Source organism: Micromesistius poutassou (genome assembly GCF_964030765.1).
Source record: "Micromesistius poutassou genome assembly, chromosome: 3".
Classification (NCBI taxonomy): domain Eukaryota; kingdom Metazoa; phylum Chordata; class Actinopteri; order Gadiformes; family Gadidae; genus Micromesistius; species Micromesistius poutassou.
The window spans coordinates 9,817,588-9,831,963 of NC_140273.1; the positions used below are offsets into that span (position 1 = coordinate 9,817,588).

The 14,376-nt window shown below is 43.5% G+C and overlaps 1 protein-coding gene across 1 annotated transcript in view; it reads right to left on the reverse strand.

The window, feature by feature from the left end:
- mgat5b (alpha-1,6-mannosylglycoprotein 6-beta-N-acetylglucosaminyltransferase B) overlaps positions 1-14,376 on the reverse strand; it is a gene marked incomplete at both ends in the record, with an annotated part of 133,331 nt that overhangs the window by 12,053 nt on the left and 106,902 nt on the right. The window contains 2 exons of the mRNA XM_084465126.1: positions 2,246-2,376; positions 8,503-8,636. Coding sequence (XP_084321252.1) covers positions 2,246-2,376; positions 8,503-8,636 — 265 coding nt within the window. The remainder of the gene's footprint in view (positions 1-2,245; positions 2,377-8,502; positions 8,637-14,376) is intronic.

Consider the following 14,376-nt stretch of genomic DNA (forward strand, 5'->3'; position numbering starts at 1 on the left):
AGAGAGAGAGGAACACAACATTAGAAAACATTTAATACAAATGTAATCCAAGAAAGAAAGAGGCAAAACAGTGTTGCATTAGAAGCAGTCCAGGGACGACTGAAGCAGTGAAACAGAACAGGAAGCAGATTGAACGACCGCCGCTATTATCTGCTGTGGCATGCTCTCAGAGCCCACCAGGACCCCCGCCTCTCCAATCGGTCCTCATCGGGGTCATACACAACAGCCAGGAGGTTGGGGAAGGAAGCGGAGGGGAGCCCAGGAAACGGCCTGCCGGCATCTTGATAACCGCTTAGACACACTGCTGCAGCCCCGCTGAGCGGAGCGCCGCAGTCAACATTCACACATGAATCCTATCGATTAGTGGTAGCCATGGGGATCACATTGGGTCTTGTACACACACACACACACACACACCGCATCACACACACACACACACACACACGCACACATATTGAATGTTGTGGTTAAAGGCTCAGCATGCAGGTCCTCTAGCCGCAGGGTGTTTGCGGAGGTAGTGTGTGGTGTGTCTTTTTTGTCTGTGTGTGCACATGCTTGCAGGTGTGTGTTTGCGTGTATCCATTTGTGTATCCTTTTTTGTCTGTGAGGGTGAGTGTGTGTCTTTCTGTGCATGTGTCTCTCATGCATGTGTGTGTGTCTGTTTCTGTGTGTGTGTGTGTGTGTGTGTGTGTGTGTGCTTAAACAAGAGCAGAAGAAGGCAGAGCCAGGGCGGTTATTCCCCACCCCTCCCCCTCCCCCAACCCCCTCTCTCCTCTCCTCTCCTCTCCTCCCTTCACCTCTCCTCTCTTCCCCTCTCCTCTCCTCCCTTCACCTCTCCTCTCTTCCCCTCTCCTCTCCTCCCTTCACCTCTCCTCTCATCCCCTCTCCTCTCCTCCCTTCACCTCTCCTCTCATCCCCTCTCCTCTGGTCCCTGAGCAGTGAGCACAGTTCTGGTGCTGTGCCAGCGCTGGCCGGAGGACATGTTGGATGTAAAATGGAGAATCAATACAATGTACCAGTAGACGTGTCAAGCTGGGCAGGGCTGCGCTATGTCCGAGCCGATTAGTGTCCCGGCATTGTAAATGGAGCTCCTTAATATCCCTGAAATTGAGTGGAGTGTATGTGTGTGTGTATGTGTGGTGTGTGTGCGTGCGTGCGTGCGTGCATGTGTGTGTGTGGATTGAGCTTGCTGGCATGGAGCCCAGCAGGCTTCCCCTGTAAACCTCCAAGAGATCTCATCAAATATGAAGCACACATCCCACTAAACTGATATGTTAGAAATGTTTGACTGCACTGTGATTAGAAATTAATGTGGGCTTCTATATGTGTGTGTGTGTGTGTGTGTGTGTGTGTGTGTGTGTGTGTGATATTATGAGGCTGTAGCTGGCTCACAATAAATTTTTCCAGGCTGACTTCGATTCAGCAGTTCACAAACGATATGACAGTTGGTGGTCTATAACATGTCATAAGCAGGAGGCAAGTTGAGGAACATTTGATGAAGAATAGAGGAGCATCTGAATGATACTGGATGTTCTGCTGGGCACCTCTCTTCTGGCCCCACCCTAATGCCATGGTTACAGCTCTTTGGTTTTCAAGTACGCCCACCTGGGATCGTCCGATTCGTTCCTCACTGGAGTTTACTTGGGGGGGGGGGGGGGGGGGGGGGGGGGGAATATCCAACGACGAGAAGGATACACCCAATGGATCAATAAACACACCTCGACTTGTTGTTGATTTACATATGTGCTTCGCAATCAATCGCATACTTCTCCTTGTGAGGCTTTAGTTCTCTTGTCTTTTGACTTTCCCACGGTTAAACGGCTTATGCAAATGACATTCTAGTATCATAAACCCTGTCTCCGGCATTGTTCAGTTATCATAATGTACATGATGTGGTTCAGTTCTTTGCGCTCTGAACTATGATTAGACTATAACAATTTTAGGGTACAGCGAATGTGTGTGTTTTTGCACGTTGTTTGTGTGTGTGTGTGTGTTTGTGTGTCTGTGTGTGTGTTGGTTTTTGTGTATGGTTTTGTGTGTGTGTGTGTGTCTATAAGTATGTGTGGTGTGTGTTTGTGTTTTTGTGTGTGTGTGTGTTTGTATTTTGTGTGTGTGTGTGTGTGTGTGTGTGTGTGTGTGTGTGTGTGTGTGTGTGTGTGTGTGTGTGTGTGTGCGCGCGCGTGTGTGCGTGTGTGTGTGTGTGCACGTGCGTGTGTGTGTCATTTTTGGGTGTGTGTGTGTGTACCTTCCACATGCTGGCCTCCTTTCCGTAGACCACGGCCATGTTGTTGACCTTATTCTGCTGGATGTTCCTCTTCTCCGTCTCATTCAGCTCCTCCGACACAAACCCCATGAAGGAGTTGTCTGGCGTGTGAGCTGCGCACATGCAACACACACATTCCACAAAACACACACGCAACACACACAGATTGGTTTGTGGTTTTGTTTGAGCATTCGTGGAGTTGTTGAGTAGAAGCTGGGTACGATCACTAGTGGTTGACCAAACTATTGATCAAATGTTATTTATACAAGGCTTTTCATGAACCTTCACATATATTTTCTAATATAAGAGAAATCCAAATCCAAAAAACCAGACCATTGACGTCAATGGAACAAAGCATCTTGTTTTTCATCTCCGCGGAAAGAGTCGATGTTTCAGACCGCGTTTGTCTCACAACCACACCTGTGAAGGCTGTAACTCTCTTAGGAAACTGTGTGGGTATCCTTGTAACAAAGGGGAACAGCACAACAAGGATTGGCAAGGAATCCAAAAGAACAGAGGTACACTGGAAAGGTAGAATTACACAAAGTGGGAAACACAGAAAGTGATCAGAGGAAAGCTAAACCAAAAAGGCTATGTTGTTAAAAAAAAGTTGTAGGATTGAACAGAGAAATGCTGATATGAGATCAGATTTAATGTGTGAACTTGGATGTCCTTTTTTCATTGTTTTAAATTAGACACCGTCTTTTGGTTTTCCATTTCAGTAAAGTGAAGCATTGCTTGGCTTGTGTAATGCACAGTGCGTTTCCCCAAGGCAGGAATAAACACCCTGAAATCCTATCTTGCATTGTCATGAAAATCGCATTGGCCTATCAAGATTCCTCTTTGCTAAGGCAATTTTTGATGATAAGATGTTACACAGACACACACACCTCACGGATAGACATAAAAGTTTTCATAAAGGCATTGTGATGTCGAACTTTGCCATTGAACCAGTTATTATGTGTGTGTGTGTGTGTGGGGGAGGGAGTAGGAGGAGGGAAATAATGGAACGAAACGAAGAGAGTGAGAGTGAGAGAGAGAGAGAGAGAGAGAGAGAGAGAGAGAGAGTAGGGCAATTCACTACTAGAGAGAAAAAACTTGAAGCACTGCAATCGAACAAAGTGCAGTGAGCTGGGAGGACATAAAGAAGTCGAGACAGTAGAAATAATTCACCCCCTGGATTGCAGCCCGCACATCAAAGCCACCACACTTTGGCAGCGAGGCGCCTTCCCCCCCTCCCTTTTGATTTCATTAGATCATGGAGGCCGCAGCCCTCTGCATCTTCATCAAAGATACACAAGATTCTTATTCTCTGTCTCATTTTCTCTGCTCTGTTCCCTCTCCTTTCCTTTCTCTCCGTACTTTGAACTTTCAATAGATCCTGGATGTAAATTCATGCTTGGAAATTGCAGATTTTTTTGTTATGATTGTAAAACTATAAGAACTTTTGAATTAAACTTCTATACAAATAATCAATTAAAAAAAACATAGCAGGCTACATAGTTTTCCAATCAGCCTCTAAACAACCCCACCAATCTACAGAGATACATTTGAAAGGTTGTTAATATCTTACAATAGCGTGACTATTCTCTACAATTGCATTTTCTATTTGAAATATTTGCTCACCAGGCAAATGAAACACCTTCTAATTCTAATTCAGATCTTTTTAACGGCCCTGTCATCTAAAACATATGCTCTGTCTGCATAATATTAAAATGCTCCTTTTTGCTTAAAGTTCCCAATCCGGAGGTACGAATTGAAAAAGTCACACACCCACGGTTTGCTAACTAAGCATCAAGCCGGGCTGAACTCCAGAGGAGCCTGCTGGAGAGGTGGCGGTGTGGGGGGTGGTGGTGGTGGTGGCGGCGGTGGTGGTGGTGGTGGGGTGTGTGGTGGAGTTGCTGGGGCTCCAGGAGATGCTACACTTCAAATTCTACTTCCTGGAGTGCTAATTGGAGGTGCGGCACATCTGAGGGAAGTCAAGGAGGGGGCGGCGGGGGGGGGGGGGATGGGGGGAGCTTGAGCGGAGAGCCTGAGAAGGGATTGTATAGACACAAAGGCGCGACAGCCAGGGGCGGGGGAAACAGCCGACACAATGACGGTGGGGCATGAAACATTCAACTCTTTTCTTTGGCTCTAGGTTTAAAATAATCGCTTTAACACTTTTTTCCCCCTTCATATAGGATCAATACTCTCCCCCGACTTTGTTCTAGAAACAGGGAGTCACCTTCATCAATAAACATCGGCACGGCTTCCTTTTCCTTTCTTTTATGCAGAGAATGTGTTCCGTTCCGACTTGTGGGGAACGATCTCCGCGGCTCATTAGCAGCAGCAGCGGTGGCCCCTTAGAAGAACAAATGTTTGTTATTCGGCTCAGATGAGCCGCTGTGATGTGAATGACTAATGTCACATAACGACGTCCTGAACACAGTCAGCGGCACTAAACCCCCCTTTCCTTGTACGTCCTAAGGTGAGGCTGACCAGATGAAAGCCAAGGGGAATAGACACATGGAGTGAGGTGTACAGAGGGGATTGGTGAGGATGACCAGAGGGGCCAAACCTGAGAAAAATGAACCCTAAGTATAATATCACAAATTGTGTTACTAGTTCATTGTACACAGTTTTGTACCTATTCTCCTTATGGAGAGAGGCTGCTCCCTTCCTTGGTGGGATCGAAAGTTATGTGTTATGTTTGTTTGCGCTTGTATTGCCACTGTAGTCAGGTGGTCTGATTCCACCGTCATGTCAGTCTTGTGACTTCTTTGAAGGGGCCGGGGATTTAAGACCTTTTATTTCAGTGTAATTTGAGAATAATGGCAAAGCCATCCGCCAGCTATCATTGACTGAAATCGCAGCGGGAATATCAGTTTCTAGTTGACTGCACCTGCCTCTGTATGAGACTAATTTGATTGTCAATGGCTCCTGGCTCATTTCCGACCAATCCGGGCATCTCTTCCGTGATTGGAACAGGGAAACCATCTTGCCTGTTAATAACAGGTGTGTGAAATGCAGGGAGCAGCACAAGGAGTTTTTTTGGTTTACTTCCAAAATCTTGCTCTCTTACATCTTGACACCTGAAACTCACCTTTAATATGAAAATGTGCCACAGCCCCAGTCTGTACAATGTTCAATGGGTACCTTGAAAGGCACTTTTAAAATAACATGTATTATTATTATTATTATAAGATGCTTGACAAGCTGCCTGTTTTTCTTCCCATGATCATGTCTTCTATCAACCTAGATACTTGTGAAGAAGTGAATGTGAAGAAGTGTCTGGTGGGATGGTGTTGTCTCCTGGAGACCATCCTGGTCACGTGACCTCACATTCTGTATTGCAACACGGATCAGTCTGGACCTCTAAAGGCCCTTACATAGTCAACGCGAGCAACGCGCGTAAGCGACGCGAGTGACGCGAGTAACGCGCTTCCTTTCATAGTCTACACAGCATACGCAAACGTCGCGGGCAATGCATGACATGCAATACACCGCTCACGGCACTTGCGATACTATGCGACAACGCATAGTATTGCATGGATCGGCGCGTTGCGTATCAAAAATTGGGACGACACGTTTTGCTACGCATCGCCGCATAATGGCGGCCGAAGCGTAGCGATGCGTAGCCTTGTGGACGCGTATGCGTACCGATGCGTTGACTATGTAAGGGCCCTAACAGCATACTCAGTCCAACAGAACCTGGTCCAGGAGAGGACTAGAGGGGGCATGATGGTTTCAGCGGGGCTGGGTCTCTACTAGGGGTGTGAACGGTTACAAAAAATTGTAAACGGTTACACGACCCCTTTTTTTTCGTGTACACGGTTAACCGTTTTTTATTTTTATTTTTTTTTTAAGTGGACCGTAGTCGTGCTATTGAGAATGAGGAGTCACGTGATTTTTGGGAAGGGGAGGGGAGGGGTTTGAGCCCGTCCGCCATGATGGCATCCACGGCTATCGGTTGCCAGGGGCAACGTTGTCAGAGCGGCATAGAGACATGAGGAAATACGCAACATAGAGACGCAGGAGACATTACGAGATAGAAATAAATGGAGAAGAATAAGGCGAAGGAAAAGGGTCCTAGTGAAAATGCAGAGAACACAAGAAGACAATATAGCTGCTGCGCAGCAATGGGTCGGGTCCGGGCTAATTTTGGCAAATTCTGAGCAACAAACAGGAGAATAGGAAGACAGGACAGTTGACCTTATAATGTTCAATTTGCACCAGTTGAGGATTGAACCCACAACCTCTGGAACCAAAGACCATTGTCTATCGCACTGAGCTAATTGGCTAATTGGCAAGTGGCATTTCAACAGTGGCTTCACAAATTGAGTAAGCCATTCACTGTCGTGCAGTCAAAATTTCAGAAATTCAGTCATCTAAACAAAAATCTGATAATACATAAATTGCATCTTGACAGCATGGAAATGTTGGTGATTTGTTTTTAATGATAAGTGTTTTGCTTCATAAGAGAAAATATGATGTTTAAAAATTCCACTCTCACATTGGCTGCAGTTGTTCCCATGAGAGCAGAATTCAAAATGTTCTCAAAAATTCAGTTTTTGAGATAAAATTCTGATATTTGCCAAACTTCATCAACCATGACTCCAGAATATTCTCAATTTTTTTCAGGAAGATTGAAAATGTATTTATCAAGAATTTGATGGTATACGTTTACAGTACTGTTTACAGTCATACGTTTTCATGCACTGTAGGATCAATTTTTGCTTAATCAAAAATCCGAGAAACAAGTTTTGTTGAGGACGGTCTGGAGATGCTCTGTACCAAGTTTGGTGACAATTGAGCAAAAATTGTGGGAGGAGATACATTTTAAAAGTTTTACAGTTATTGAAAAAAACAGAGTGATGGACTTCATAATTTGTAATGAGTTTAAGTGGACTAAAGTTTCAGCAGTATTGAGGCTACATTGTGGTGAAGTTTCAACACTGTAGCATCTACTGTTGGTTTGGTAGGAATTTTTTAAGTTTTTAAAATTAAACGCTTATTGTGCCCCCCCTAGGAGGGGGGGGCACATGTCCTTGGAGTTGAGTGAATCTGGCATGGGACTGGACCTTTGTGCAAAGTTTGGTGAGTTTTCACCCATGGGAAGTATGACTTCCTTGGAAGAAGAAAGAAGAAGAAGAAGAAGAAAGAATTCCTAGGAATACAATAGGTTCCCGGCAGCTTAGCTGCCCGGACCCTAAAGAAAGAATTCCTAGGAATACAATAGGTTCCCGGCAGCTTAGCTGCCCGGACCCTAATTAGAAACCATTATAGTCAATGTAGGCTATTCCACTGGATACGGCACGGCACGGAACCAAACCGGCACTACTTTGTTTTAAGTTGCCGGTTCGCAGCCGTGTCTCACAACACTTGCACAGCCATTCAGTTTATGATCTTTATTCATTAATTGCGCCGCGGCCGAACTGACGCGGATATTCTCTGATATTATGTAAGCATAAGCACCGCGGAAACCACTGCTGTCAAAAGACGCTGATCCATCTTCACTGTTGACGCAAGTTGCTCTAGTTCCACCTCCACGGCCCTGCAGCGGGCGATTAGCGGACAAGATTGTCCGATGTGTGGTGTTCCGTCTTGTGTTAGAATCTCATGTATTTGTATTTACGATCGGAGAGCAAGAAATGGGCTGAGATTCTCTTTATGTGTGTGGTGTACATCCGACTCAAAAATCACATAAGATTAAAAAATCTTGTAGTGTGGGACAACTGCGTTGTCCATTTAGGGAACCTGACAAACTGTAACCCACATTGAAGCAGTTTTTAACGCAGCAGTTATTTCCAGGCATTGTTAAAACAGTACAGAATTTCAACAACCTCCTCTGCTAGCAGCTACCGTGTCAACAATAACACAAAGCTCAGCTGCACTCGGAGGGGCGTACCTTCCAACATGGCGGAAAGGGGGGGGGGGGGGGGGAGTGAAACTTACGTGTTACATGACGTAATGCACGGTGGTCAGTTACCCAACATTTATCACTAGCGCATTAACGTTGTCAAAGTGGAACATTTGTAGCTTTATTAATATCTAAATAAATAGTACATGTTAATTTTGATTGAAGATTTTGATATTTTTTTTTCGGTTTTCGTTTACTGATTTTTCCTAAACGGTTATGATTTACTAACCGGTTACACGTGTACACGTGTACCCGTTCACACCCCTAGTCTCTACAGAACCTGGTCCTGGAGAGGACTAGAGCGGGGGACTGGGTATAGGGGGGCTGGGTCTCTTACGGAACATGGTCATGTACTGGCGGGCGTTGAGGTTCCAGTAGCCCCAGTTGGTCCGGTAGCCGTGCAGCGTGGCGTACTCCTCGTGGTTGTAGGCCGGCTCCGTCCCGAAGGTGTCGATGACTCGGATATGGCACCTGAGGAGGGACACACAGGACGCACTGGGTTCACCTCCGTCCACGTCTGGGAGACCATTCAGCAGTGTCTTTCCGTCTCGTGTTTGCTATCAATAAAATATCTTAATAAATATGTTATTATTTTAAAAACAATTAAAGAATCATCTTTTCGGACAGGCTTCATGGTCTAGCTAGCACTATATTTGATCTGTTTTTTTCTTTTTTTTACGTGTGTCTATGTTTAGATTTATTTAAATACACTTTAGTAAATAACTATATCTATAAATATCTAACTCAAATTATTAGCGGGTGAGGATGTTCTGTTGCGCATTGTACATTGAGATGAACGACGATGAGACACACCGCAGCTACGACACACCGTGACTCAGAACTCAATTACAGCCTCATTACTCTTTTTTTCATCGGCGCATCGGTCCTGGGTTAAGACACGATGACCAGACAACGGAAAAATAAAGGGAAGTGCAAACCAAATGCCATTGAGCAGCTGAGTGCATACGGCAAAATATCAGCAAACAGCAAAGGTGAGAGAGGTGTTGTGTGGGAGGTGAGCCGCGGTGAAATGTGAAAATAACAAGCACAACATGGCCGTCCCCTTCTCGTGCTCTGACGCCGGAACAGGAGCAACTTCCTCATGCACAATTATTGGAAGGCACTCTATATAAATACTGAAGATGCATAATATATATATATATATATATATGTATGAGACGGGTTAAACAGGGGGTGCTAATTAGGAGTTGGTAAGACCTGTGCAGATTCTGATTGCAAAGTTTTCCTCATTACGGCGTTCCCTTCTGCTCTCCTTTCCACCTTTGTCTCTTTCTCTCTCTGATGTCCTCTCTCATACACACACACACACACACACACACACACCAACACACACACCCGCGCATGCACACACTCACACATTCGCACGCAGGCACGCGCACACACACACACACACACACACACACACACGCATGCACACACTCACACATACACACAAACACATACACACTAACACACACAAGCGTCACAGCTGTGCCCTTGTCTGTGGGACAGATGTGTGAGTATGTTCATTGTGGCCACACGGGGAGCTCAGGGGATTAGCACAAGCATAGTCTGCCAAGCCAAAGGACTTCCCTCTGCCAGATAACCCTTCGTGTGTGTGTGTGTGTGTGTGTGTGTGTGTGTGTGTGTGTGTGCTTGTCGATGTGCCTATGTGCGCATGGGCAAGCAAGAGTAGGAAGACAGAGAAAGAGAGCGAGAAAGTCTGTTTGCTCATGCTCCTATCTCTGTTTCCGTATGAAATAAAAAGGAAACAGAAAAGGTACAGAAAATTGATAATAAAGAAAGAGAGCATAAAGAGACAAAGTCTCGCTTTGTGGTCTCTCTCTCTCTCTCTCTCTCTCTCTCTCTCTCTCTCTCTCTCTCTCTCTCTCTCTCTCTCTCTATATATATATATATATATATATATATGTAGGGAGATCAATAAATGGTCCATGAAGGAGAAAAAAGTAAAGGAGAAAAAGAACATAGCCATTCGAGTACAGAACATTCATTTCCTCCGCCCTTTGCCAAATACTTAATTTCCATTATGCTCCACCAAGTGCTCCTCCGCTCCACTTCACCACCCCCCCCCCCCCCTCCCAACACCATCTCCTCCAATGTCCTTTCAGAAGCGGTCTGAAGACCAGGCTCCCCTGCAGTCTGAGCTCCATGCTCACTGCTGCCTTCGGAGCAGTGAGTATAGTATAGTGAGTGAGTATGGCCCGGATCTCGTGTGAACTGTGCAACCTATTATGCCAATTAGAATACAACAGTGATTTCTATATTGTTGCATTAAGTTAGCTTTGAGAGACTGTCCATGTATACGGGGGGTCTTGCAAGTATACGTTTGCGTCTTGCAAAAGATATTCAGGCAAGAATCTATTTTCGAATGTGGGCAGGGCCTTGAGTTGTTCAAGGGATTTCAGATTAGGTACCGAGACAAGGCTCTTGTGAAAACCGGTTGGAAAGCAAAAACAAAACAAAAACACACATATTTTCAGTGTATTCTGATATAGCTATTTTAATTGCTCTGTAGATTTCACTTTCCTTGGGCCCTGCCATTGTTTTTTTAATTTTGCTGACTGCAAAGCCATGAACTGAAACCCCCTCCTCTGAGCACTGATTGGTCCTATTATACCTCCTCCTCATGCTGATTGGTCCTATCATACCTCCTCCTAGTGCTGATTGGTTCTATCATACCTCCACTGGTGCTGATTGGTTCTATCATACCTCCTGATCGGTCAAATCCTTTTTTTATATTGAAAGAGGCTTTCACAGGCTCGAGGCCATAATGATCGACAAAGAGAAACAGAATTTAAGCTCAGAGTCAGGCTGGTCTCACTAAGCTTGAGTTGAGTTTGTTCATATGTGTGGAAAAGGCATGTATGGTCCAAGTAATCTCGGATCCAGAAGTCCTACTTTGTTACAGCAGAACTTTTGGGTGGAGATGGCACAGTGCCAGGGACGGAAACCAAATCAGAAACCAGATCAGACTTTTCCTTTTTTCCGTTTGTGGTATAAGATCTAAGCAAAACTGAGATAACTGAGTTATCTCTTCAATAGACAAACCGAGATGATCCATAACAGTAAATATGGGTCTGCTATTTTTAAGTAGCAGGGAGTGAGTAATAGGCTAAGCTAATAGTGCGGTGCAGCATCCTCAAAACATCAGCTCCTCCTGGTACATACAACGATAGACCCTTAGTCAGTGCCATGGGCAACCTCTGTGTTGCTCCACGCCAACGATGACGCCTCTGTGTAAAGGGGTCTACACACACACACACACACACACACACACACACACACACACACACACACACACACACACACACACACACACACACACATTTAGCCGTTCACATGGCTAAATGCACACTCCCCCCCCCCCACACCCCTCCTAATATATGAATCATCGGATTTCAGGAAACTTTATTTTAGGGCCCTGTGCGTACAGATAAGAAGCAGCCCCTAAGAGCCTGCGGGAGTGAGGGAGTAGGAGGAGCGGTGGGGGAGCTGAATATCTTTCAGATGGATCAGAGACGTGGGGTTAATCTGGGTTAAACGGCTGCTCAGCGGGGCTCAACACGCCTCAGCCCAGGGAGGGAAGGGACAGGGTTGTACCTTGTCGCCCCGCCACACTTTCCCCGGTGGCGGCCCGGCTCGGGAAAAAAAATACGACACATTGAGGTAACCACTTTGTTCCGGCTGGACGGATTGTTCTTTCTATGGAATTGTTCTGCCGGGCGCCGACTGTAACTGTGAGATTTAAACCAGACTCCTCGTGGGTGGGTGTACGGAAAGGCCTGAGTTACACATTTTTAGATATTGATTTTCGGAAAATGCTAATGAATGTTTGCTGCAATGTTTGGAATGCTGCTGCACACAGATGTTTAAAGAGTATTATAGCCACTTGGATTTGAGAGGTTGTTTTTATCCTTTTTTATTGATATGTTTGCCAAAGAGTTAAATACTATCGAGGTGATTCTAAATGATGTCCAGTTTCTTTATTCTCTTTTAAACCTATGGTTTTTTTTTTTCCTCACCAATCAGGAGGTATCTGTGACCAGTTTTACTGTCCCTTTCGGGGATAACTGTGTTCTCATTCCGTGTCCACAGGACAATATAAAATGCTGAATCATCATGTAACTGTACCATTTTTACAATAAGCCCCCAAAAACCTGTTTTCACACCTCTAGGAAAAATTGCGAGCTCATCACTGTTTGATGCTGCACAGTAAGGTTATGAAAATGATCAATGTCTAAAAATGTATAACTTTGGTGAGAGCTTTATTAAATGGACTCATGTATTGTATCAAAATCCTTGTAGTAAAATAATTAATAATGGGCATATTTCTGACACAATTACCCTATCCAAAGGAGTGAGACAAGGTTGCCCCCTTTCAGCTTATCTATTCATTCTTTCAATTGAAATGCTGGCCATAAGAATAAGAAATAATACTAAGAATTAAAGGATTAGAAATTGGTTGGTTGGTTTAGTATCAAAATATTCATTTTATGCAGATGATGCTTCCTTTTATATAAAACCAGATTTTCTGTCTCTAGACTCTTATTATAGAACTGGATTATTTTTGCTTTACTTTCTGGATTAAAACCAAATTATGACAAATGTTCTATCCTTTGGAATTGGATCTCTGAAAATTTCAAATCAGATTTTCTGTAAGGTGCCCATTCAATGCTCAGATGGACCTGTCAATCTTTTAGGAATACATATACCAGTAGATAAAAAGCTCCTTGTAAAGACCAATTTTGAGCTAAAACTCAAAAAATGAATAAAATCCTTCAGGCCTGGAGAGGCAAATATCTCTCTATCTATAGAAAAGTAACAGTAATTAACTCATTGATACTTTCACAATTAACATACTTACTGCAAGCCTTACCTTCACCTGATGCAATGTTTATGAAAACATACGAAAAAGTAATTTTCAATTTTATTTGGAATGGTAAGACTGACAAAATAAAACACACATATATGTTCAACACACGTGAAAATGGTGGTTTAGGACTGAAGAGCCTTGCAACACTTGATATGACCTTAAAAGGTGCGTGGATTCAACAATTGTATAACAATCAACACTGGTTTTCATCTAAATTATTCATAGCTCAATGTGGTACATCAATAGGGAAACTATATCAATTTCTCCAATTAGGCCAAGACTCAAAGGCAAACTTGAATCACATTTTCCCTAATCTCTCCCCTTTTTTCAGAAATTCTTTGTCTCTGTGGTTTTACTTTCAGTTTTCTACACCAAATAACAAATCAGAGATCAAACAGCAGATATTGTGGTAAATCTCCAATATTTACATAGATAAAAAACCTGTATATTGGCAATCATTTTTACATAATAATATATTATTTGTAAATGACATATTGAATGATAATGGAGAATTCCTTAACTATGAATCCTTTACTTCAACATATGGAGACTTTTGTCCAAAACTACGGTATCTGCCGTTGATTTCAGCAATCCCTCCATCTTGGAAAACAACACTATTTGGTTCAAATACAAACCTAGGTGTCTGCCGCCCGTCTATTAAAAACTATAAATGGTTGGGATATAGAAAAGTTAATCTTGACATGTAAAATTTATTTTTATCTTCTAAAAATATAGCAATATCCCCATATTATTTTCAAGATTACTGGGAAAATATATTTGATACGCCGCTTCCTTGGTTGAATATCTTTAAGAATTTGTACAAACCCATTTATGGGCTTTTCAAATCAAAATCTTCTACAAGATTCTACCAACAAAGAAAATGTTAAAAATGTGGAGAATAACTGAGGACAATATGTGTAGATTTTGCGGAGAAGAAGAGGAAGACATCTTACATCTGTTTTGGTACTGTCCAGATGTGGCTCTATTTTGGCGTAAGGTGACAGTTTGGCTGTCTGAGCAAGGACTTGCCTTAATATTATCACCAATCAATATAATTTGGGGTTTGCAAGAAGAACAAAATATGTTGTTAAACACCATTATGCTTCCGGGGAATTTTTTATTTTCAAATAAGAAAAATATATTAAATTGGAACCGTTCATTATGTTCCTAAAACATCATCATTTTTATACATTCAAGATATGTATGCCTTTTTATGTTTGTCTTTTCTTTGTGGGGCGATTTGGGGGTGCAGGTTTCTTACACGGGTCCGTCCGGGCCCGCTCCGTGGAGAGGGGTCTGGGTAATGGGGCTGAACAC